The sequence below is a fragment of the Malania oleifera genome, chromosome 12, assembly GCF_029873635.1.
Source record: "Malania oleifera isolate guangnan ecotype guangnan chromosome 12, ASM2987363v1, whole genome shotgun sequence".
Taxonomy (NCBI): Eukaryota; Viridiplantae; Streptophyta; class Magnoliopsida; order Santalales; family Ximeniaceae; genus Malania; species Malania oleifera.
In genome coordinates, this window is record NC_080428.1 from 28,877,752 (window position 1) to 28,902,768 (window position 25,017).

General features: G+C 34.7%; 1 protein-coding gene across 1 annotated transcript in view; it reads right to left on the reverse strand.

Annotated features, from left to right (window-relative positions):
* LOC131144841 (uncharacterized) overlaps window positions 1-24,775 on the reverse strand; it is a 47,408-nt gene extending 22,633 nt beyond the window's left edge. Inside the window, exons 1-2 of the mRNA XM_058093734.1 lie at window positions 24,342-24,775; window positions 21,591-21,702 (exon numbers count right to left, since the gene is read on the reverse strand). Of these exons, the coding sequence (XP_057949717.1) occupies window positions 21,591-21,702; window positions 24,342-24,643 (414 nt within the window). The 5' untranslated portion in view covers window positions 24,644-24,775. The remainder of the gene's footprint in view (window positions 1-21,590; window positions 21,703-24,341) is intronic.
* Between the last annotated feature and the right edge of the window lie 242 nt (window positions 24,776-25,017).

The following is a 25,017-nucleotide window of genomic DNA, read 5'->3' on the forward strand; positions in this document are numbered from 1 at the left end:
AATACACTAGTCACAGAACCACGTGTGTTGCCCATGACGTCTTGATGCAAGGGAAAATTAATTAGCAAACCAATATGATTCAACAGATACTTAAAAATCTGAATGAAATGAATATAAAATAAACAGAGACCAAACCTTTGACCTAATGGTTCTTCTATAGATCCTTGTGCCATATTACATTTGGGAGTTTGAATATTTACAAGCAAATGGTGTTGGGGAAAGATTTTGAAAAGGCTTTGTCTCTAAGGGCCTTGAGAAGAATCATACAACAACAACAACAACAAGCCTTAAGTCCCACTAGATGGAATCACTAATATACCCGATTGAGAGCATTTTATTCTATTAGATTAAGGGCTATTAAATCCTTCCTCACTACCTCATTCCAAATTATTTTAGGCATACCCTTATCCCTTTTCATGTCAAAAATAATAAATCACTCCTCCTCACAGGTGCTCTACTAGGCCTCCGTTTCAAATGCCCAAACCATCTAAGCTACCCCTTCCTAATCTTTTCAATCGGTGTTTTGCCTAAATTATTGCGTATATGCTTGTTTCTTACTTTATCTTTTAATGTTAAACCACTCATCCACCGTAACATTCGCATTTCAGAAACTTTTACTTTTATACATGTTGTTTCTTAGTTGCCCAACATTCTAAACCATAAAGCATAGCTGGCCTTATAACCATCTTATAAAAATTTCCCTTCAATTTTAAAGGAATTCAACGATTACACAAGACATCCAACATACTCCTCTATTTTACCCAAATTGTTTTAATTCCATGTATTACAATCTTCTTCAATTTCCCCTTCAGCTTGCATAATAGATCCAAGATATCTAAATCTATTAGTGCTATTAATCTCTTGATTATCAAGTTTCATCATCTCTCCATTTCTACTCCTTACATTACTGAAATTACATTTCATATATTATGTCTTATTCCTACTTATCCTAGACCCTTTAGACTCTAATGTGGCTCTCCAAAGTTCTAGCTTAGATTCCACTCCCTCCTACAATCATCAATCAACACAATATCATCTGCAAACAACATACACCAAGGGATCCCATTTTGGATATTCCTAGCAAGTTCATCAATTACTGAAGTAAAAAGGTAAGGACTCAAAGTAGAACCTTGATATACACCTATTCTGATTGGAAAAATCTCTAAAGTCCCCTCCTACAGTCCTAACACTAGTCACTACTCATTTATACATATCCTTAATGGCCTCTGTATATCTATGCAAACTCCCTTCTTTTCTAAGACCCACCAAAGAACGCCCCTGGGTATTCAATCATATGTTTTCTCTAGGTCAATAAAAATCATATGCAAGTCCCTCTCCTTTTTCTTAAGCTTTTCCATTAAACTTCTTAAAAGGTAAATAGCTTATGTTGTTGATCTCCCACGCATAAAACCAATTTGATTTTCTAAAATCTTCGTTTCTAGTCTTATTCTATATTCAATTACCCTTTTCCATAATTTCATTGTATGACTCATAATCTTAATTCAACGATAGTTATTACAGTTTTGAATATTGCCTTTGTTTTTGTATAAAGGTACTAATGTACTTTTTGTCCATTCTTCTAGCTATAATAGTGTTGAATAGATTAGTTAACCAAATATTTCCTTTATTCCCTAAACATTTTCAAACTTCAATTGGTATTTTATCTGGTCCTATAGATTTTCACTTCTCATCTTTTTTAATGCCATCTTAACTTCAAGGACTCTAATTTTGCGAATAAATCTTCTAGTTTTAGTCTTCTCCTCATCTGTCACTTCCAAGTTCAATCTTTCATTTTGGTTTTCATTAAAAAACTCATCAAAGTATCTTCGTCACCACTGTTTTATGTCTTCTTCTCTACATTATCATTTTCATCTTTTATACATTTTATATTACCTAAATCTTTGCATTTTCTTTCTCTAACTCTAGTAAGTTTATAAATGTCTTTTTCTCTGTTGGTCTAACAAGATCTTTCAATCGGTTTTGGTGATAACAAACAAAGGACTATTTAACTTGAAAAGATTGAGTTTTGAGTTTTAGGAAATATGGATCAAGTGTGGTTTAAGCAAAGTTCAAGTATGGTTCAAGAGAAGATCAAGTATAAATCAAGTATGGGACAACTACTCAAATGATTCAAAGAGAATCTAATATATTTGAAGCTCAAGCAAATTTTTCAAAGAACATCAAGAGCAAAGCATGAAAGAGAACTCAAGCATGTCTTATGAAAGCTTAGGAAACATATATGTAAGTATTTCAAAAGTTAAATTATCATTTGAAATATATTTTGAAGCTTTTTCAAGAGATTATAAAGATTTAAGTACCTATTTAAATATATTGAATTAAGTTTTTTTAAAGATCGTAAGAGAGCAAAACAGTTTTAAAGAAAGATATTTTATAAAATAGAATTTTAATAGTTCAGATGACTGAAGTAGAGACTTTAGATGACTGAACTTTAAGTTCATACATCTGAAGAATTACTTCAGACGTCTGAAGATTAAGTACAGACGTCTGAAGAATTTATGGAACAAGACTGAAAGTGACAGTAGCAGTTCAGACGTCTGAACTCACGACTTTAGACATCTGAACCTAGAACTTTAGACGTTTGAACCCAGACTTCAAACATCTGACCCTGTATCTAGTTCTATTTTAAAGGGGTTTCAGGAACTTCAGATGTCTGACCTCGAATCCTCAGACGTCTGAACACTGTTCAACAGGCAAAAATTTTAAAACTCTTATTTCTAAATTATAGCCGTTTGAACCTCAAATTTTCTAACAACTTGGGAAACTCTTTAAGGAAACTCTTGCAACAAGGAAACCTACTTGGAAGCCTATAAATACATGGTTTTTGTGAATCAAAAATTACACCAAGCATTGATAATCTCTCAAAGCTCTCTTGCTCTCAAAATCTCATTTGATCAAATCTCTTGCAAAGCTGAAAGTACTGTTATTCTGATATTCTTGCTCATCAAATCCTGAAGAATTACTGATTTCTCATCTGGAGAAAAGGATTTTGGTGAATTCTTTGAAAAGCTTCAAAAGTTTATTTCATTCTTGATATTTTATCTTTTGAAGTACATAGTTTTGATTTGTACTAATTTGCTCTTTGTGTGAGCTTCTCTTATACACCAGCTTTTGATATTTCTCTTGTAGATTTTGGACGATACCAGGCTGTTGGATCGTTGACCAAACAAGGGCATATTGTCTGGAGAAGGCGGGCTCTAGCCTTGGCCAAAGGAATGGTTGTAAACAGGTGTTGTTCCACCCGGTAACGGAACTACTATAGTGGAACCCTTCAATGTTTTGCCAAGGGCGAGGATGTAGGCTTGAAGCCGAACCTCGTAAAAAATCTTGTGTATTTCTCTCTACTTTACATACTATACTTGCTGTGTTGTATGATTTAAAAAGTGTAGGTCACAGGTTTCAAAGAGAAAGAAACAAAGACTCTTGGTATTTAGAAAGTACGTTTCGATTAACCGTTTGCAGAAACCCAAAAGGGAGTACGTTGGTTAATCTGCGGAAGTCTTAATCAAGAGAAGTGCATACTAAAAGCTTATTCAAAGAAGGTGATAAACATCCACAGGGAAATCAACAAAAGCAAAAATATTCTTGATTGAGTGATTGAATTGTTTTACCTTTATTGATTGTCTTGCTCATTTAAATTACAAGTATTCTAAAGTGTGGTTATCAGTTATCAATTGTGCTTTCTTTAGTATCTTAAGCAAAAGATCAAAAATTATCAAAATTAAAAAGATTCCAATTCACCCCCCCTCTTGGGAAGCTATTCCTAATTTCATTCTCCTTCTGTATATAGTTTAGTTAAAGTATCAAAAGCTTTATACTTAGCTCCACTAATAGTCTTTTTGCATTTTTTTCTCACTTCTTTATATTTTTCAAGATTTTCTATATTTCTACAATTTTGCCATATTTTATACCAATTTCTTTTGTCTTAATGGCTTTTTGGACTTCTTGATCCCACCACCAACTTTCTTTACAACTTGAGTATTCCTTTGGACTCACCTAAAACCTCTTTTGTTATCCTTACTATAGAATTAGCCATTTTATTTCAAACAGTATTTGCATCTACCTTACCCCCTACTATCTAATCACACTCTTTGATCATTTTATTTTTAAATTTTACTATATTATCTCCCTTTAAGTTCCATCATCCAGTCCTCTTGTGTTGATTTATGTTACCCTTCTTCCATTTTTTTATATGTATATCTAATACTAAGACTCTATGTCGAGTGGCCAAACTTTCACCTGGGATAACTTTACAATCCCTACAATATAAACGATCCCCATCATAAGACTCATAATCTTAATTCCACGATAGTTATTACAGTTTTAAATATCGCCTTTGTTTTTGTATAAAGGTACTAACGTATTTTTCCATCCTTCTAACATTTTCTTCATTTTTATAATAGTGTTTAAATAGATTAATTAACAATATATTTTCTTTATCCCCTAAACATTTCCAAACTTCAATTGGTATTTTATCTGGTCTATAAATTTTCCACTTTTCCTCTTTTTTAATGTCATTTTAACTTCAAGGACTCTAATTTTACGAATAAATCTCTTATTTTTAGTTTTCTCATCATTTGTCACTTCCAAGTTCAATCTTTCATTTTAGTTTTCATTGAAACAACTTGTCAAAGTATCTTCGCCACCTCTCTTTTATGTCTTCTTCTCTAATTAAGACATTATCATTCTCATCCTCTACATTTTACATTGCCAAAATCTTTACATTTTCTTTCATTAGTTCTAACAAGTTAAATGTCATTTTCTCCTTCTTTTGTATCTAGTTTAGTATATAAAGTATAATACGCTCTATATTTAGCTTCAGCAATAGTCTTTTTTGCATTTTCTTCCCCTTCTTTATATTTTTCAAAATTTTCTATATTTCTACAATTTTGCCATATTTTATACCAACATCTTTTTGTCTTAATGGCTTTCTGGACTTCTTGATCCCACCACCAACTCTTTGATCATTTTATCTTTGAATTTTACTATATTATCTCCCTTTAAGTTCCACCATCTAATCCTCTTGTGTTGATTTATGTTACTATTCCATTTTTTTATATGTATATCTAATACTAAGACATTATGTTGTGTAGCCAAACTTTCACCTGAGATAACTTTACAATCCTTACAGTATAAACCATCCCCATTCCTAGTTAGGAGGAAATCAATTTGTCTTTTATTATACCACTCTTGAAAGTTATTAAGTGTTCTTTTTTTCATAAAGCAAGTATTCAATATAACCAAATCATAAGACATGGCAAAATCTAAGATTGTATCACCGGCCTCTTTTTATCTCCATATCCATGGCCTCCATATATCCTCTCATATCCTACATTATCCGTTCCAATGTAACCATTCAAATCAGCTCCTATGAATGTCTTTTCAAACATTGGTATCCCTTGTAAAACAATATTCATATCTTCCAAAATTGTCTCTTAAGATTTTCTACTAAGCCTATTTGGGAAGCATACGCACTAATGATGTTCACTATCTCCAAGCATAAAGCTATCCTGATTTTAATGATCCTATCCCTTATTCTTTTAACATCTACTGCATTATCTTTTAGGTATCTGTCTACAATAACTCCCACTCCGTTTTTATGTTTTTCTTACTAGTGTACCAAAGTTTAAATCCTAATTTTTTCAATTTCTCTAGCTTTCTCTCCTATCCATTTCGTCTCTTGAAGGCAAATTAAGTTAATTTTTCTTCTAAACGTTACTTCCACTATTTCCATACTCATACCTAAATGGAAATAATTTAAAATTAAAACATTTGTATGCAAAACAATGCAAGTACTTAATTTGACAATTCAGAAAAAGAGGAAAATATTAAAGTTAAGAAATAAATTAACTTCACGAAAGAGTATATATATAACTATAAGATAATATTAAATTCACCAAAAGTATTTTTAGGATCCTTCATGGAACCTTCAAAGGGAAAGGGAAGTGGGTTCTCTCAGCGCATTTCAGCAGCTGTGATGCAAATCATAACACAACTTCAAAGGAACTAGTCCAAGTGCCAATTGGGCTGGTTACGAGAGCACGAGCAAGGAAACAGACTAATTCAAGAGGCATGGACTCAAGCAAATTCGTGGAGGCCCTTTGAGCATGGCCCACGTGAGCAACAAAGATTCATTAATATGATTCAAGCTCTAGAAGAATCTGGCCAAGGCTAAGCTTTGGCATGTTTAAATTGGGTCTGATTGTAAGGCTTGCATGCCATTTAATTTCCTTTTGACTTTTATGGGTGTGTATGGCTAATAACACAGTCATTTAAAGCTCCCCACTTTCATTTTCTATTTTAGGAATGTGATCAGCCAATTAAAGGGTCGATTTTCTTTTTTTTTCTTTTAGGCAAGTAAGAGTTATTTCTTTACCAGATTTTAGCCTTAAATAGGTTAATTATTTTAGGAATTTTCCTTGTAATGGCCAGCCTATAAATAAGCTTCTAAGCAATGAAAAGAGGCAGATCATTATTCAGTAAATTGTGAGAGTATTTTCTATGCGGTTCTTTGAAGAACTATTCGAACTTATCAGGATTTCCCGTGGCATTCACCAACGACTTATCAAACAATTTTCGACCACTGTTTGTGGTGTCTTCCTTATATCGAGGTTCTTGTTTCGCAATAAACAACGTGTTGAGGTCATATATACCAAGGTTCTTATTTGTCATAAACAACAGGTCAAGGTCTATCATTCAATTCTGAACGTAGAATGATCTTGGGTTCCTTTTTCGTTGTCGAATCTCCTTATTTTGGCGGGATTCGCATCATTTGGTATCAAAGCACAAGTTTTAGTTCAGGTTTGCCTATCCTTTAAAACCTTTCTTTTGTTTCTTTATTTTGTGTTCTTGTAGTTTCCAAATTCAGTTCACATACCCTAGTTTAGCCAAATTTCCTTTACCCCATTCCGCTCGTATTTTGTTTGTTCTAGTATATTTCAAAATCTTATTCTGTTATTATCAAAAGCCAGTTGTTGATCATAAAAAAATAAAAAGAAGGATCATAAAAAATAATAAATAAATAAATAGAGGAAAAAAAAAGGGGGGGAAAATTGATTGTTTTCATTCATTTTGTTGGGTTCCAATAAGTCTGAAAATCACCTCACCCCAAAATCAAATAATTTTTTTTTTGGGGAAATTTTGCTATTTTGTGCTTTCGAAAATTTAATCAGTCATATTCCTTGTATTCCTGCTATCTGAAATTCCTTGATTAGTTCTTGGTAAATTGTTGTTGGATATTTTTTGAAGTATTGTTTAGGTTCAAAAGAACTAGAAGAGAATTATCGAGTGGAAAAAGGCAAGAGTGGTGAGAACATTAGAGGATTAAAAGCCACGTATTTTTTGAGTGAAACACAAATATAGAGTGATTCACATTCTTGAGTGTAAACACATAAGGGAGAGAATTGTGAGGTCCTTTTTTTTTCTTTCTAACTTTACCCTGCAACAATCATGTCTCACAACAGTGCTAAGAGCTTAGCCAAAGATGCTACAGAACTGGTTGATCCAAAAGTGTTTATGGAAGCCATGATGAGTGAGACGAGGCATGTGATGAAGTTGGAACTGGAGCAGGTTCATGAACGGATAGATTAGATGGAGAATACACGTGAGAAGCAGCCACAAAATGCCCCTAATGTGCGCAGAAGGGAAAGAGTTTAACCGAGGGAAGTGAGGGTTGAAGATAAAGAGCCTTACGGGGCTGGTTTTGATGAAGAAGATGATCGGGATTCTATTGTTAGTAATAGGAGACATGGAGGGTGGTTTAGAGAAGCTAGGAACCGGAAAGATAACAACTTGGGTAGTATTAAGATAAAGATTCCGTCATTTCAAGGTAGATTCAACCCTGACGCATACCTTGAGTGGGAGAAGAAGATGGATTTCGTATTTGACGGCCACAACTATTCCGAAACAAGAAGGTAAAATTAGCTGTGATTGAATTTTCTGACTATGCTATTACTTGGTGGGATCAGCTTGTTATAAACAAGAGACGGAATAGAGAATGACCAATAGAGACATGGGAGGAGATGAAAATAGTGATGAGAAAGCAGTTCCTTCCAAGTCACTACTACCGAGAGTTGTACAAAAAGCTACAAGGTCTTAGACAGGGAAGCCGCAGCGTAGAGGATTACTACAAGGAGATGGAGATTGCTATGATCCGGGCTAATGTAGAGGAAGATTGAGAGGCTACAATGGCTAGGTTTTTATTTGGATTAAACCGGGAAATCCAAGATAAGGTAGAGATGCAGCATTATGTGGAGATGGAAAATATGGTGCACATGGCCATCAAAGTGGAGAAACAACTCAAGAAGGGGGGTGGGTCACGTGCAGCCCATAACTCCAGTTCTACCTCTTGGAAACCAAGTTATACCAAGCAGATGGACAAGTCACAAACGTCCAAAGTCAAGGCCAAATCTGCGAACACCCGCCACGTTCCTCAAGGTAAAATTGACACTTCTACCTCTAGGAATTGTGACATTAATGGTTTTAAATGTCAAGGTAGGGGACACATAGCAAGTCAATGTCCAAACAAGCAGGTCATGGTGTTGCAAGACAATGGTGAAATTGTGACCGACAATGAAGATTCCAACACCGACGACATGCCACCATCGGAGGACGTTTCCGAGGAGGAATATTTAGCCCCTGATGCATTGACATTGGTGGCAAGGAGAGCATTGAGCTTGCAAGCAAAAGGAGTTGATGAAGTGCAATGCGAGAACATCTTTCACACTTGGTGCTACGTCAAAGACAAGGTATGTAGTGTGATTATTGACGTTGGTAGTTGCACTAATGTTGCAAGCACAATTATGGTGGAAAAATTGGGACTACCCGTGTTGAAGCACCCTAGGCCATACAAGTTGCAAAGGTTAAATGATAGTGATGAGATAAGGGTGAACAAGCAGGTATTAGTTGCATTTCGAATAAGTAAATACAAAGATGAAGTGTTGTGTGATGTAGTACCGATGCAAGCTGGACACTTATTGCTAAGGCGTCCATGGCAATTTGATAGGCATGTGAAGCATGATGGCTTTACGAACAAATACTCCTTTGTACTTGGTCAACAATCAATCACTCTTGTACCATTGACACCGCAGCAAGTATATTAGGATCAAGTGAGATTGCAAAAAGAGAGTGATCAAAAGAAAGAGAGTGAATAGAAGAAAAAGAGTGAAAATTAGAGAGAGGACGAGAAAAATGAGAGAGAAAAAGAAAATCAAAATTCAGCCATTGAGAGAAAATAAGAGAAAAAACAAAAGAGTTTCTATGCAAAAGTGAGTGAAATTAAGCGAGCAATGTTTTCAAATCAGTCGATGATTGTACTTTTGTACAAAGAGGCACGTCTAAACACTAATGAATTTGACCTTGCTTTGCCTAATTCTGTTGTTTCTTTTTTGTAGGAGTATAAGGATGTCTTTCCCGAGGAAACACCACATGGGTTCCCTCCAATCCGAGGGATTGAACACCAAACTGATTTTGTTCTCGATGCAACAATTCCAAACCGACCAGCCTATAGGAGCAATCCCGAGGAGACAAAGGAGCTTCAACGGCAGGTAAGTGAGTTGTTGGAGAAAGGGCACGTGAGGGAGAGCATGAGTCCATGCGCCGTTCCGATTTTACTCGTACCTAAGAAGGATGGGACGTGGAGAATGTGCATTGATTGCCGGGCCATCAACAACATAACGGTAAAGTATCGTCATCCCATTCCTCGCTTAGATGATATGCTAGACGAGCTGCATGGTTCTTCTGTATTTTTTAAGATTGATTTAAAGAGTGGTTATCATCAAATTAGAATAAAAAGAGATGAATGGAAAACTGCCTTTAAAACAAAGTAAGGTTTGTACGAATGGTTAGTCATGCCTTTTGGATTGACTAATGCTCCGAGCACCTTATGAGACTTATGAATCATATTTTGCGTGCATTTATAGACAGATTTGTTGTTGTCTACTTTGATGATATACTCATTGATAGAAAAAACGTGGATGATCATGTAATACATTTGAAATCTGTTTTAGATGTGCTTAGGAAAGAAAAGTTGTTTGCTAATCTGAAGAAGTGTACTTTTTACACCGATAAGCTTGTATTTTTGGGATTTGTTGTTAGTGCACAAGGTATGCAGGTTGATGAAGAGAAGGTACGTGCAATCCAAGCGTGGCCGAGTCCCACAAGTGTAGGTAATGTTCATAGTTTTCATGGACTTGCTGGTTTATACTGGCGGTTCGTGAAAGACTTTAGTAGCATAGCAGCACCACTTACCGAAGTGATAAAGAAGAACGTTGGATTTAGATGGGGAGAAGAACAAGAGAAGGCGTTCCACGAATTTTGTGAGGCATACCGGGCTTGTGAGAAAACCGCTTGTGGTAAGTTCTTTAGGCTTGATGGATTCCTATTTCGAGAGAATAAGTTATGCGTACCTAATTGTTCCTTGAGGGAGTTGTTAGTGGAGGAATCTCATGGTGGCAGATTAATGGGACATTTTGGAGTTGCAAAGACTTTAGCTGTTTTGCAGGAACACTTCTATTGGCCTCACATGAAAAGAGATGTTGAGAGAATTTGTGGTAGATGTGTCACATGTAGGCAAGCCAAATCCAGAGTGAGGTCCAATGGTTTGTATACTCCTTTACCAATTCCTAGTGAGCCTTGGATTGATATTTCAATGGACTTTGTGTTAGGATTGCCTAGGACTAAATGTGGGAGAGATTCAATTTTTGTGGTTGTGGATAGATTTTCTAAGATGGCACACTTTATTCCATGTCACAAAACGGATGAAGGGCATGTTGCTGATTTGTTCTTTAGAGAAATTGTGAGATTACATGTCATGCCTAGAACAATTGTTTCGGATAGAGATGCTAAGTTCTTGAGCTATTTTTGGAAGACTTTGTGGTGTAAGCTAGGTACTAAGCTATTGTTTTCTACTACTTGTCATCCACAAGCTAATGGTCAAACTGAAGTAGTAAATAGGACTTTGTCTACTTTAATGAGAGCAGTCATTAAAAAGAACATCAAAACATGGGAAAAATGTTTACCACATGTTGAGTTTGCTTATAACAGATCTGTTCATTCTGCTACTAAATTTTCACCATTTGAAATTTCGTATCGATTTAATCCTTCAACTCCATTGGATTTATCTCCTTTACCTTGGACTGAGCATGTTAATTTAGATGGCAAAAAGAAAGCTAACTTTGTCAAGCAGATTCATGAGAAAGCACGACTCAACATTAAGCGAAGAACGGAGCAGTATGCAAAACAAGCCAACAAGGGGCGTCACAAGCTATTTTCTGAACCCAGAGATTGGGTTTGGCTGCATATGAGGAAAGAGAGACTTCCGACGCAAAGACGTTCCAAATTGCTTCCAAGATGAAATGGACCTTTCCAAGTCCTAAAGCGCATCAATGACAACGCTTACAAGCTAGATTTACCAGGTGAGTACAATGTAAGTGCTACTTTTAATGTTACAAATTTGAATCCTTTTGATGTAGGTGATGAATTGAGGGCAAATCGTTTTCAAGAGGAGGGGAATGATGCAAACCATAGCACAACTTCAAAGGAACTAGTCCAAGTGCCAATTGGGCCGGTTACAAGAGCACGAGCAAGGAAATTTAAAGCTGCACTCAACGGACTGATTCAAGAGGCATGGACTCAAGCAAATTCGTGGAGGCCCATTGAGCATGGCCCACGTGAGCAACAAAGATTCATCAACATGATTCAAGCTCTAGAAGAATCTGGCCAAGGCTAAGCTTAAATTAGCATGTTTAAATTGGGTCTGATTGTAAGGCTTGCATGCCATTTAATTTCCTTTTGACTTTTATGGGCGTGTATGGCTAATAACACAGCCATTTAAAGCTCCCCACTTTCCTTTTCTATTTTAGGCATGTGATCAGCCAATTAAAGGGCTGATTGTTTTTTTTTTCTTTTAGGCAAGTAAGAGTTATTTCTTTACCAGATTTTAGCCTTAAATAGGAGGAGTTTTCCTTGTAATTGCCAGCCATTAAATGGGCTTCTAAGCAATGAAAAGAGGCAAATCATTATTCAGTAAATTGTGAGAGTATTTTATCTGCGGTTATTTGAAAAACTATTCGAACTTATTGGGATTTCCCGTGGCGCTCATCAACGACTTATCAAACGGTTTTCCACCACCGTTTGTGGTGTCTTCCTTATACCGAAATTCTTGTTTCACAATAAACAACGGGTTGAGGTCATATATACCAAGGTTCTTGTTTGTCATAAACAACGGGTCAAGGTCTATCATTCAATTCTGAATGTAGAACGATCTTGGGTTCCTTTTTCGTTGTCGGATCTCCTTATTTTGGCAGAATTCACATCAAATTGTTTTCTGTCATGTGTTGTTTCTTAAATTTCACCAAATTTTCTTCCCTTAGTAATCAATTTGATATTAATATGGATAAGTTCAAAGAAGATTGATCTTTCTGCAAGTGATTGTGCTCCAAATTCTTCACTTTTTCATAGCAATTTGAGTTTCTTTCTAGAATTGTTGATCATATTCAATTGGTGAATCTTGGTGTAAATCGTCTTCAGACTCTGACCTTGTTGGTGAGCTACTCTCAAATTTGGAAAGATCCTTTTTATCAAAGAACTGGTGATTGATTGTTTAGATCAATTCTCAATCATTTTAGAGATACTGGTCCTAATCTTGTACAAAGGGCTCTTTTCTTGCTCCTATTGATCCCTGATCAATTCTTTAGGGGATAGATAGCCTTATTTCATGAAGAGTTTTTCACTGAAGTGGAAAAATTGCTTGGCTATAATATCAAAGATCTTATAATGAAAGCTCAAACGCAGAACTCATCTTTAGTTGGCAATTGAAGTCGATCAGAGGGTAAGGCTGTAACCTGGAGCAATCAATTTGAAGATTGATCTTAGTTATTAACATCTTTAGAATATCATTCACAAGCACTTTGCATTTAGTTTATCATCTCAAATGCTCAAAATCTCTCTTACTCTCCAATCTTGTGTTGATTCATTACTTGAGATATTTGTGTGAGATTTGTGTGGTATCAAATATCTGCTCATTCAAGGAGCTTTGTTTGTAATATTTTTTCATCTTGTAAGGTTCTTTGTGAACCAAGTGTTAAAGGGATTAGTTCCCTTGTTTGGACTCTTTGTGAGCAATAGGGATTGGTTCACGTGTGAAGGTTCTTGGTGAACCTTGCTGAAAGGCTCTGGGTGAATGTGTAAAGGCTTCTCCGTCGGTGAAGGAGGTTGATAGTGGATTGTGAATTCCTTGAGTGTGTCTCAAGGTGTTGATGTAGGCAAGAAGCTGAACCACACTAAAACTGTTTGTCGAGCTTTTCTTCCCTACTCTTTTATTTATGTCTTGTGCATGATTTATATTTTATATATGGTGATATAATTGCTTGTATCTTACCAAGATTTATATTTTGTAGAGAAAAGCAAAAATACGAAAAAGAGTCTATTCACCCCCCTCTAGACACGACTCTAGGGCCAACAGTATGGATACCTGCAACGCAGGCCGCATAGTGCGCTAGTGAGGAAGAGTGAGTTAGTTACTGTGGGGAGCAGTAGAAGGGGTAGGGGTAGACCTAAAATAACTTGGGAGGGGATAGTGAGTAATGATTTAATATCCCTAAATCTGTCAAAAGAAATGGTCCATGATCGCATAAATTAGCGGAAAAGGATTCATATAACCGACCCCACCTAGTGGGACTTAAGGCTTGGTTTTGTTTTTGTTGATGTTGTTGTTGTTGTATAATCATTACAATTATCTTTAAATAAATAAAGTACTAACAACTTGAACACGAAAAAAGCGAGAAAGAACAAATTATTATGAAATTAACTATTAAAAGGGAACAAATCTTTTTTTGAAGGTAATGGTTTGTGAAAGTCTTTTTACTCTTTTAAGAAACAATTTAAGTTTCTATTTAAAATTAAAGATTTGAATGCAATAATTAAACAAATTTATATTTTTAATTTATTGGTGATAATTGCTATGATTGTAACATTTTTAGACTAGTGTTATACTTTTATATTTTAATTATTTATATAAAGTATATACAATTATTTTTATTTATATATTTATAATATATAATATAATTACAATTGTATGGATATATATACATATCTATATGTATATATATATATGATAATATGCTAACATTACCAGTTCTATCACCGGGTTGACCTGCCGGTCTAACCCATCTGACCAATCCAGTAGCTTCACTAGGTCGATCACCAATCCGATTTTTAAAACCATGGTTCAAATTATTATAGTTTACTCCTTTAGGCTTTATATGCTGTCAAAAAATGTATTTCCACTCCTTATTTTTATCTGTATAAATGGATCACGGGAAGGTTTTTTCAAGGGAAGAAAGGGATTAGACCAGGGGACCCAATCTCCTTTTATGTGTTTGTTATGTTAATGGAGGTGTCACAAGAATCTTGCAAATGTCTATTCTCATGGTGAGCTCAAGTATCACAGCAAATGCACCAAGCAAAGAATCACTAATCTGTGTTTGTAGATGATTCTCCATCTTTGCTCACGGTGACTCTGGATTTGCAATGAGTGTTAAAAAGGCTCCGATCCTTATTTATATTCCCTTAAAATCTTTACTCCAAGGATTTCAGAAGCTGAGAAGCAGAAAATCCTGGACATTCTTGGAGTTTCAGAAATGTCTTTTCCAGTCAAGTATCTAGAGCTTCCTCAGTTACTAAAAGGGTAAGCAAACTTGTAGACACCTTCCATATGCAGGAAGACTCCAGCTAATGAAGTCTGTTTTGGTAAGCATGCAAAGATGGTTCAGATCTGTTTTTGCCAAAAAATTTGTTGTTGAGGAGATTGAAAAAAGACAAACTTTCCCACTGAAAGCTGAAAGGTAATGACTGGTACACAGGGCTGTAAGGTCAGTCGATACAATGTTTGTATGCCTTTCACTAGAAGTAGCCATAGCCTTAGTTTAACACGGATATTGAAACGGAGTGACACTACTGCATATTTCTTTGGTATGTATATACCTCCTTGCTTTGGGTTTCCTTGATCCATAGTTTTATGTTTAAAGATAGGAGTATCTGGACTGTTAAGCATCCTCCACTTGTTCATGGAAGAATATACTAAGACCAAAAGACTCAATGGATGTATGTGGTAAGCACATCATTAGTAATGGCTAATTGGCACCCTAAAAGTCCTCTGCTGTTATTACTATGGCCCTTCCCTTGATGTTGAACTTGGATTGCCTAAAACAGATACTGTTTATGATCTGATATTGGTGGTTAGTGCTGGCCCAGGATAGCCACAAATAAAGTTGCTGATATCAAGGTGTTGGTGGACTGTCATCCAAATCCTGTTATAAATGATACCATAATTTCAAAAATAACTACAACTGGACCTTTTTCTCTTAACTCAGCCTGGAACCATCTAAAAGAGAAAAAATTTTGAGGTGGGTCGGTACTCTATGATTTGGATCAAACAGAACATTCCACAGCACTCTTTTATAGGTTCACTTGCCATTTCAAATAGGCTTCTAATCTTGGAAAGACTGATCCCTTGGAGGAAAATACAATCTTCTTCTTGCTTATTTTGTAAGAGTCATTTTGAAGACAGATATCACATTTTTTTCAGCTGTTCAGTTTCTAAAAATTCTATCAACAAGTAAAGGGCCGATTTGCCATCATTGCTATTTTCTGTTTTTTTTTTTTTTTGTTTCTCCACAGTAAAGAAACAAATTATAAAAACGCGTTTGTTTATGTTTTCAGTTTTCTATTTCTATTGTCAGTTTTCAGCTGTTTATCAAAAAACTGAAAACCAGATTTTATGGTTTTCAGTTGTTCCGGCAACCTGTTGCCAAAAATTTTAATATCTAGAAATAGTTTTCTTGGATTAAATTATTCATTTTATATACTTTAAAATTAAAATAAAAATTAAACAATCATATGAATATAAATATAATTAAAATAAAAATATACATAAATTTCAAAAAATAATAATAAAGCCAATTACAAAATACTTTTACTATTTTTTGATTTTCATGTCCAATAAAATTTTTAATGTCAAGCGAATTTTAAAGTAGAACAATTAAGTAAAATAATAATAATAAATTTTATTTTAATTATAGAAATTTTTTAATATGTATTATTTGTAATTTTATTATTTTAATCATATTTTCATAATATTATTTAAAGATGAAAATGAGCATTTTTTGATTAAGTTTTTAATTCATATTAGTTTTATAAATGTTAACCAAACAGGCTACTAGTTTCTACTTTTTAGTTTCTGCTTCTGATTTTTGGCTTTCATTTTTTGTTTTCGTTTCTATAATTTTTTACTGTGATACCAAACGACCCCTGAAGACTCTTTCAGTTGCTCACGGCATTTCTCTAGTTGGAACAAGGAGATTTCCAGTATATCTTTCTTGGGTGATTCTCACTCTGCCATCCTCCAAAGTTGATTTGGAATGCTGCACTATCTCATGAGGAGAGCATGAAACACTCTACTTTTGAAAATTCTCCTACTACTATGGAGACTATAGTCCATAACATTCTATTTTATGTTGGAAGCAGGTGCTAGTGGACTAAGTAGGTTTTGCTAGTTTGACGTCTTTCATTCGTATTGTTATTTTTCATGTTCTCTTGATGTATTTTTCCCCTTTAAGCTAAGTTAGTCTCTTACCGTTTTCAATATATATAAATAAAGACATACACACATATATAAAGTAAAACCTTCAATTGCTTTGTATGAAAATTACTTTCCTAATTTTAGTTCGTGAGAACAACAGATTGCATGGGAATGCTTTTAGTATGACTATGGAAAATCAAATGAATCAAGCATTATGAATGTGAATATATTGCACGAGATTTTTTTTAGCACCATAATCAAATTAATGGAATATTAGCAATGTGATAAGATTTCATTTGAAATTAATTTAATGTTTTTCTCTCTTAGGTTAGATGTAGAATAATCATATTTTATAGATTGTGTGGTATATTTATAAAGATAAACATTACTCATTTAGAACAAGCTGGTCAAAGATATTCTACGCAAAATGTTTAATATCAATCCACGTGAAAAATTACTCATGCGGATTCTTTGTGTAAGAAATCAAATAAACCAAACGTTAGTAATACACTAAAGTTTTAATTTATTCACGATAAATTATTTTTATTTTCTCCTAAGTTGGGCATCATGTAGATAAGAATTAAAAGCAATTAACTCTATTTACAACACAAAAAAACACTGGTATATCACTTAGGATATAGTTAAGGGTATTTTGCTCTAAAAATAATTTCATTATTCATACTTTTATGTAGAGTGTAGAAGTGCAGATGCAAAGATGTATGGGATTAGGTTAGGTGACTATTTACCAGTAATTTAACAAGGATGTGTGATCTCTCTTTAGACTTCTTTCAGGTTGTGCCAGGAAGATAAATCGGCTACAGAATATTTTGCAGAGGTAAAATAAGTCCACTGAGAAGTTTAATATGCTTAAGCCTGCTACTGACATACCGCTGATATTAGAGAGATGCAAAAAGCAAAGGGAACAAATGGCAATACTCAAGTTTTCAGCTAGTACGAAACCTGTATTTGTTCCAGTGAAATCTCAGGTCTCAAGAGGAGCCCAATTTCCACATTACATTACCATTTTACCTGTGCTCTTCAACAGTGATGTTACCACCACGGCTGCAAACTCCCTCTCCTAATCTCTTCATCACTATCTCCCTTCTTAGCCAATGATGGTAAATCTCTTGGGGATCACCAAGTATTTGGTAAAAGTTTGATTGATTGCTAAGGTTTTTAAATGATGAACATAGGGTTTCATGGCGGTGACAGGAGGGCAATCAAGCATGGCGGAGCTTGGCTGTTTTTAGATTTTACTGGTTGTGACAATTTGAGGCAAGGGCTTCACTAGCAAAAATTTGGGCTCTGAATTTGCTCCTCTCATTAATTTTGTTGTGGGGAGGGATTATCAGATTCGTTTTTGGAAACATCCATGGTTCGGGAATGATATCCTATCCCTCTCTTATCCTCACCTCTTCCCATTGAGCTCAAGTTAAGATACTATGATTTTTTATTCTTTTTATTTTTTTGTGGTTGATTTGGTTAGCCCTCTAGTTTCTTGGAACTTTCATTTCAAACGATCTCTAAATGATACATAGATGATGGAATTTTCCTCCTTCTTGTCGTTATTGAATAAATGTCATCTTTCTTCAGCTAGGGATACTTGGCCTTAGGCTTTGGATCATTTGGGAGTATATTCTTGTAAATATTTTTTTGGGTTTTTGACCCGTTCCAACTCTTGTTTCCTTCTATTTTCATGTATTTGGAAGGCCAAAGCTCCCCCAAAGATTAAAGCTTTCATTTTTCTGGCTGTGCTTAATAGAATCAATGGATTCAATACAAATAAACTATTGCAAATCAGGAAACCTATGAAGGCCGATCTCCAGATGTTTCTGTTGCAAATCACGAAACCTTTGAAGGCCTATCTCCAAATGTTTGTGTGCTTTATTATTTAAATTCTGAGTCAGCCCCTCATTTGTTCTTACACTGTGATTTTGCTTGGAGCATCTAGAATAATTTATTTGGCATGTTGGGAGAAGCTTGGGTTTGCCCAATGACAGTGAATGGAATGTTGGCAACTTTTTTTAGGACTTTGGAAGGAGAAATGATAGGGCTGCTCCATGGAAGTGGAGAATATTTGCAGTGCTGTGAGGTTTGTGGTTGGAGTGCAATGCACGGATTTTTTCAGGGATAAAATTGAACAGGCAACTGGTTTGGGAGAAGATTCCTTATTTGGCTTCTATATGATGCATTGGCTCTAGATGCTTTAAGGGAGCAAGCTTTTTGAAAATTCAGCAAGATTGGAGAATTTTTTGCTTTGATATTTCAAGATTTTTTTTGTGTTTTTTTAGTTTCTTTTCTTGGTATTTTTTTCGAAAATTTTGATGGGAGATGCCTTATTCTCCTCTTTGTAAATTCTTCTCTTTATAATGAAAATCTTTTTTTTTCTATTTAAAAAAAAAAAAACATTGGCCATTTTAGAAAATCTCAACAATGATTAACATGAGGATTTGGCTTGCACAAGGGTGTCAATGGCCATAGTGGTTGGTGAGGGATTAGAAGAAGAAGATGATGAGCATCATCATCATCATTTAATTTCATCAAGTGTTATGCAGTAAGTGGGTACAGGCTCTCCCTTCTTCTCTTTCTCTGTGCTTTATTATTCTTCTTCATTTCTTCTGTCTAAATCTACTATCTCCATTTTGAAAAATTTTCTAATCTCACCAGAGGATAGAATGTTGATTGAGAAATTTTGTGTAGTGCACAATTGTGTGTGGTCAGGGAAGGATATTTGGGAAATTTTGTATGTATTTGTAGCTATATGCAAAGGCATGAAACTAGAATTATGCATGATAATCATGATCATTTGACTTTGTGTGTGTGTCTATGTTGTGTGAATAATTAATTGTTGTCAATGCACATAAGTATGAGAGTCGTGAGATTGCTGCATGTATGATTGGGTGAGCATAAGAAAAGGGACGGGTATACCCACCTTACTTTCTGATATCGGTGTTCAACTCCTTTCCCTTCCCTCCTTTGTATTCTTTTGCTCCCCTCTCTAGCTTTTGCTACAGTATTTTTCCCAGTCAATTTAGTAATAAACAGTGCTTTGGCCCCCATTTTATGAGTGAGGTAAGAAGGGGCATCGGTGGAGGGGGTAAGGAAAACTTAATTTGAATTTTATGTGCATTTAAGGGTGCATTTAATTTAGTTAGTCAGGAAGTTGGAGGTTAGTTCATGTGGATATTCATAGAATTTAGACATTGATGAAATGGGATTTTAATTTGATTTGCATTTAAATTTGACATGTGGGTTTAGGAGTGAGTTGGGAATTCAGCTGTAAATTTTGGTTGTGTTGCTCGATTGACTTTGATGGTGAAATTTAATGGTGAAGGTGCTCATTTGGATATGAATTTGTTGGGCGGGCAAGTGGAGTACGGAGGAAATACGAAGACACGAGGAGGGAGAATGCATCTGATTTTCAGTTTGTTTATGCTTTGCTTCTTTTGGATACCTTTACAGTTGATGTAATTATAGTTTGAGGATGTAAATGCTGACTAGTGAAAAAGTTAGTCACTACTCACTAATGTCATTTTGACTGAAGTGATGTTGAGTGATCAATTGAGCAGGTGAGGCACCTAAATGGGAGCCCTAGTGCACAAATGAAAAATAGGACCGAAAAAAAAAAAAAATGAGAAAGGACAGTAAAATAAAGTCCCAAAAAAATCTTCACTATTATTCTGATTATTTGATTTTTAAAGTCACTATTTTTAATGGAGAGAAAAAAATCATATGAAGCAATTCAATTTTGGAACATTTTTCAAGATTTGAGTCAAAGAAAAAATAAACTGAATTTTTGGAGACTTCTGGATTTTTAAGTATTTTTGTCATTTCTAATTAAAAAAGGAAAATACTAAAAAAAAAATTGACATTATTTTAGAATTTAAAAAGAAGTAAATCAAAATGGCATTTTTTAAAGAAATTTGGATTCAGGTATTCGGAAAACAAGCCGGAATTGTTAGATTACACTTCACCCAAAAGCTTAAGCTACTAGGTTGTGGCTAACAATATATATCAGGCTGTAACACTCCCCTACATGAGAAACTTGATTGCAGATTGAGAAATAAACAAATGATAAATAACTCCCATCATTGAGTATAAAATAATTTAGAACCCAAGACCTCATAGCAACCATAGCTCCGTTACTATGTTAGATTACGACTTTACCTAAAAGCTTAAGTTGTTAGGTTGTGGACCAACAATGTGTATCAAACCTAAACAAGAATAAATTCTAGAAACCCTGAGGCCCCCTTTGGAGCTTGGAAAACATCAGAGAAATGACAAGAAAATACGAAAGAAACTACTTTTTTATGTTTGGTTATCAAGGAAAGTGAGAAAGGAAGTAAAATAAATAGCAAAAAACAAGAAAATATTTAATCTTTCCTTTCTTTTGCTCAAACAGAAATTTTGATGCAAATGGAGCCTAAAAGAATGGCGAAATTATTAAATAAAATATGGGACTTTCAAATGGAGATATGATTTAGAAAAAGGGAAAAAGTGCAATTCGGCTCAAGTTTATCAAAAATAAGATAGGGGAAAAAGAATTAAAACAAACTTGAAATTTAAAATGTACAAAAAAAATCTCAAAACTAAAATAAAAACAAATTTTATTCATTTTGGAAATTGAAGGTCCAAAGTTGAATCCAAAAAATATTAGGTGCTAACAATAGTCACTTTGCTCACACCGTCAATGAGGATCCTTCATGCATAAGATTATGTGTATATAACAAAACATTAATCATCTAAAATCATCTAAAAGGTGTTTATATGCATCGAATTTCACATGAGTTGATTTTTACCATAGCTATATATTTTGTACAAATACAATGGCAAAGAGCTTTACAAATTTGTCTTTGGATCTCAAAAGGCCTTGATTACAAGCACAGACACAAAAACATTTTGTATACATCATTAATTTTGAGATTAAATCCACACATAATATAAGAATCCTCCAAAAAGAAAACAATACATTTAAATTAGATGTATAACAAACCTCAGCAATACACTTCTTCAGATTCTGAGAAGAGTCTTCCGTGTCATAGCAAAAGTACAAACTCAATGGGTTTTGTTCATATCCCACACTAGGAGGTATTGTCAGAAGAAAACTGCATAAAAGATACAAGCATCAGTCTGTAGTACCCCCAACGTGCTAAAACCAAAGTTCTCCTAAGATTTTAAAAGGAAAACACTGAAAATACAAAAAGAAATTTTGTTATTTTTCTAATTTTCAAAGATGATTTGTTTTGAGGTTCAAATCTTAAAGAGGACAGGTAAATTAGAAAGATAGAGAAATTGACCAAGTTTTATAAATATTACCCGAGTGTATTTAAAGGCCCAATTGAGGCATTCCTCAAGGCTCGTTTCATGATTGGACATGTCCAAAACACACTCAGATGTAGTCTAAATATCAAACTCCTAGAAGGTGAATGCTTCACAGTATGAGGTGCATGCATTTACATTATAGTCATGCCTTTTGCTCATTTTGGGTTGAGGTGTGCACATTCTGGATGATGAGTATAATTATAATTGGTAAGTAAACTATTCCAGGAAAAAATTAACTAGATGTATATGAAAGAAATAACCAAATCAAAGAGGAATAGACAAACTCAACCTTTCCAAACCAATTGAGAGTTACATCTTGAAGCATCAAAACATTTTGAACTTTGTAATGTTACAACTTATGATTGTCCACCAGCAAGAATTATAAAAATGAATTTAAGTATACAACTTTCAAAAAGTCGACAACTAGCCTAGAAATTATATTTGGTTTTTATTAATTTTAATCAACATATTTTAAATTTTTCTTACTCTTGAAAAAAAATAATTAATTTTTACTTAAAAAAACATTTTCCAAAAGGTTTGCACCTCATCCCTTAGGGATATAAAATGCATTACCTTAAGCATTCACCTATCAAAACATTGTAATACAAAACTGAACCCAAGATCCATATTTTACGTTAACATTTTTAGTAGTATGTGGATAGAACAAGAAACCCTCAAAGAAGAATTAAAGAACTTATTATTTGACAACAGTACATTTCTTAACAAAGAGTAAACATCCAAAGACAGTCATGGATGGTAACAAGTCATTTCTAGGCCATAAATATAATTATAAACCTCGCTAAAATTAGCCCACAAGCATATCGGCATATCCAGCACCTTGTCAAGGTAAGGATTGCCTATTGCACAAAAACTCAATTCTCAGCGAGATGAAGAGCTTGATGACCTAGAAAAGACACACGATATCCTCCACATTGTTGCAAAGATAAATTTTTTCCAAAAGAAAATCAATCAATGTCAACATTTTACATTATGCAGATGCTCTGACAGTAATGCCACAAGGACAAGAGGAAAAGACTGCCTTCCAAACTTCAATGCTGCTAATTAATGTCATCCAAAAAATTCAATTCAAGGAGACACCTGTTGGGAATCAAGCATCCTCATCCTCTCTAAAATCTAGTCCAAATTAGAAAAGCTCGATGATATAGCAAACTTAACCCAGACAACCTGCCACTAGGAAAACTAAGAAATTAAAGTAAAAATCTAGGATCCCGCCCAGAAAATGCCTGCCTTCTAAATATTAAAGAACATGAAGCATATGCAATTGGAATATATACACGCATAATTGAATAACTGATTAAATCACATGCTGATCTATAATGATGAAAGTGGTAGGAAGTGACTTTCTTCCATGCATAAATTCATAAGTACTAAATCCTTGGAGGACCATCTCTTGGGATGGGCTTTACTTCTGCACTTGGGAGAAATATGAGTGATTTGCGGTTTAGATGACTTGGATGATTTAGGAGAAAATAAAAACAAGTAATTGTTATTTCTAAATGATATTGGAAAATGGATTTTTGCTAGGGTAAACTAAAAAGTCAAACCTTTAATATCCTAGAACCAAAAGAAGTTAAGATAGAAAATCCCACAACGAAGTGTAGAGGCATAAATTTCCTCCTACCATGAAACATTAAAATTTTGTTTAAACTTAACTTCAAATATCGAACATTTACAAATTCAATGGTTCGCAATTTAAGTAGCTGAACAATTGAGAATTCTTAACTAAAAGAAATGAACAGAAAAGTTGTTAACTAGCTAAATGGATGAAGCTCTATATTGCATAACCACGTTTTGAGGGGTACTTTGTGAACATAAAGTGAAACTCGTGTAGGCTAGGCCAGGTGGTAGGAGAGTGGATTGGGAAATGGAATGTCTGATTCAACCCTTTGTAAGTTGTAACCAGGAAAAGATAGAGAAAAAGAAAAATTAAGAACAAGAAACTATATACCTATTTAGGCGTTTGGAGTTCTATCCTCCAACATGGACAAAAGACAATACTAAAATCCGCACAATTTCAAATTCAAGCCTGAAACATATGTTACCAAACAGTACAATAAAGGACCAATTCTATTTTAGCAGTTGTTGATCGACATCGTCTTTCCTTATTTGGACTTCACACAACGATGTAAATAAAGTCCCATACCAATGCAGATTGCAGGCATGCATGAATAAATACACAGATGCGTAAAAACAGAGAACGAACACATACATAAACATAAACTACTAAAATGGGAAATGCATCTAAATTTAGTTGAAAATTTAAATTAAAAAAAAAAAAGAACATACAAACATAATAATTCAAATAAAAATATCAAATTAAAGAAACAAAGTCCCAGTAAACCAAATTATTTAAACATCAGTCACTAAGTTTCAAAATTGAAAATGAGCATCAGTAATTTACACGGGTCCGTGGGTCTGGGCGACTCGGCGAGCATGGTCGGCAGATAGATGGTTGGGGTTGGGGACAGGGCGGGGGGCGCGGTCGAGGTCAATGAGCGCGTATCGGACAGGGTAGCTGAAGGAGTGATGGACTGGGACGGTGCGCTCGTGCCAGATGGTGCCTTGGTAGAGAGACACTGAGTCTGGGGCGACGGAGCGTAGCCATAGCCGGCGGAGAAGCCAGCGGAAGGGGAGGTGGAGAGAGAGAGTGAGGGAGGTGACGAAGGTGGAGATGACGGAGCAGAGTAGATAGAGTGCCTCCATTAGTGTCCACCCGTTGGACCATGTGAGCCATCAGGTGAGCACTGAACTTGTTGTTTCCTCGGAATTAAAACGACATCGGTTTGTATCGAGCCAAATTGGTGCGGATGCCACATGCAGCAGCGGGAGGTGGGGAAAAGCTTAATTTGGAGGTGGTTATTGTTATATATCATTTTCGTTTTCTATTTTTTCTTTATTGGTAAAATTCAAGGATTTTCAGTTTCGTGCATATGACACTGTACTCTTAGATTTTTGAAAAGCTACTAAGAATTAATTTACTGATATATATTTTTTTTAGTTAACAGTTAGCCAATTATTCAAAAAAATGTTTTATATTATTAATAAAAACTCTACTATTATAAAATTTCCCTTCCGTA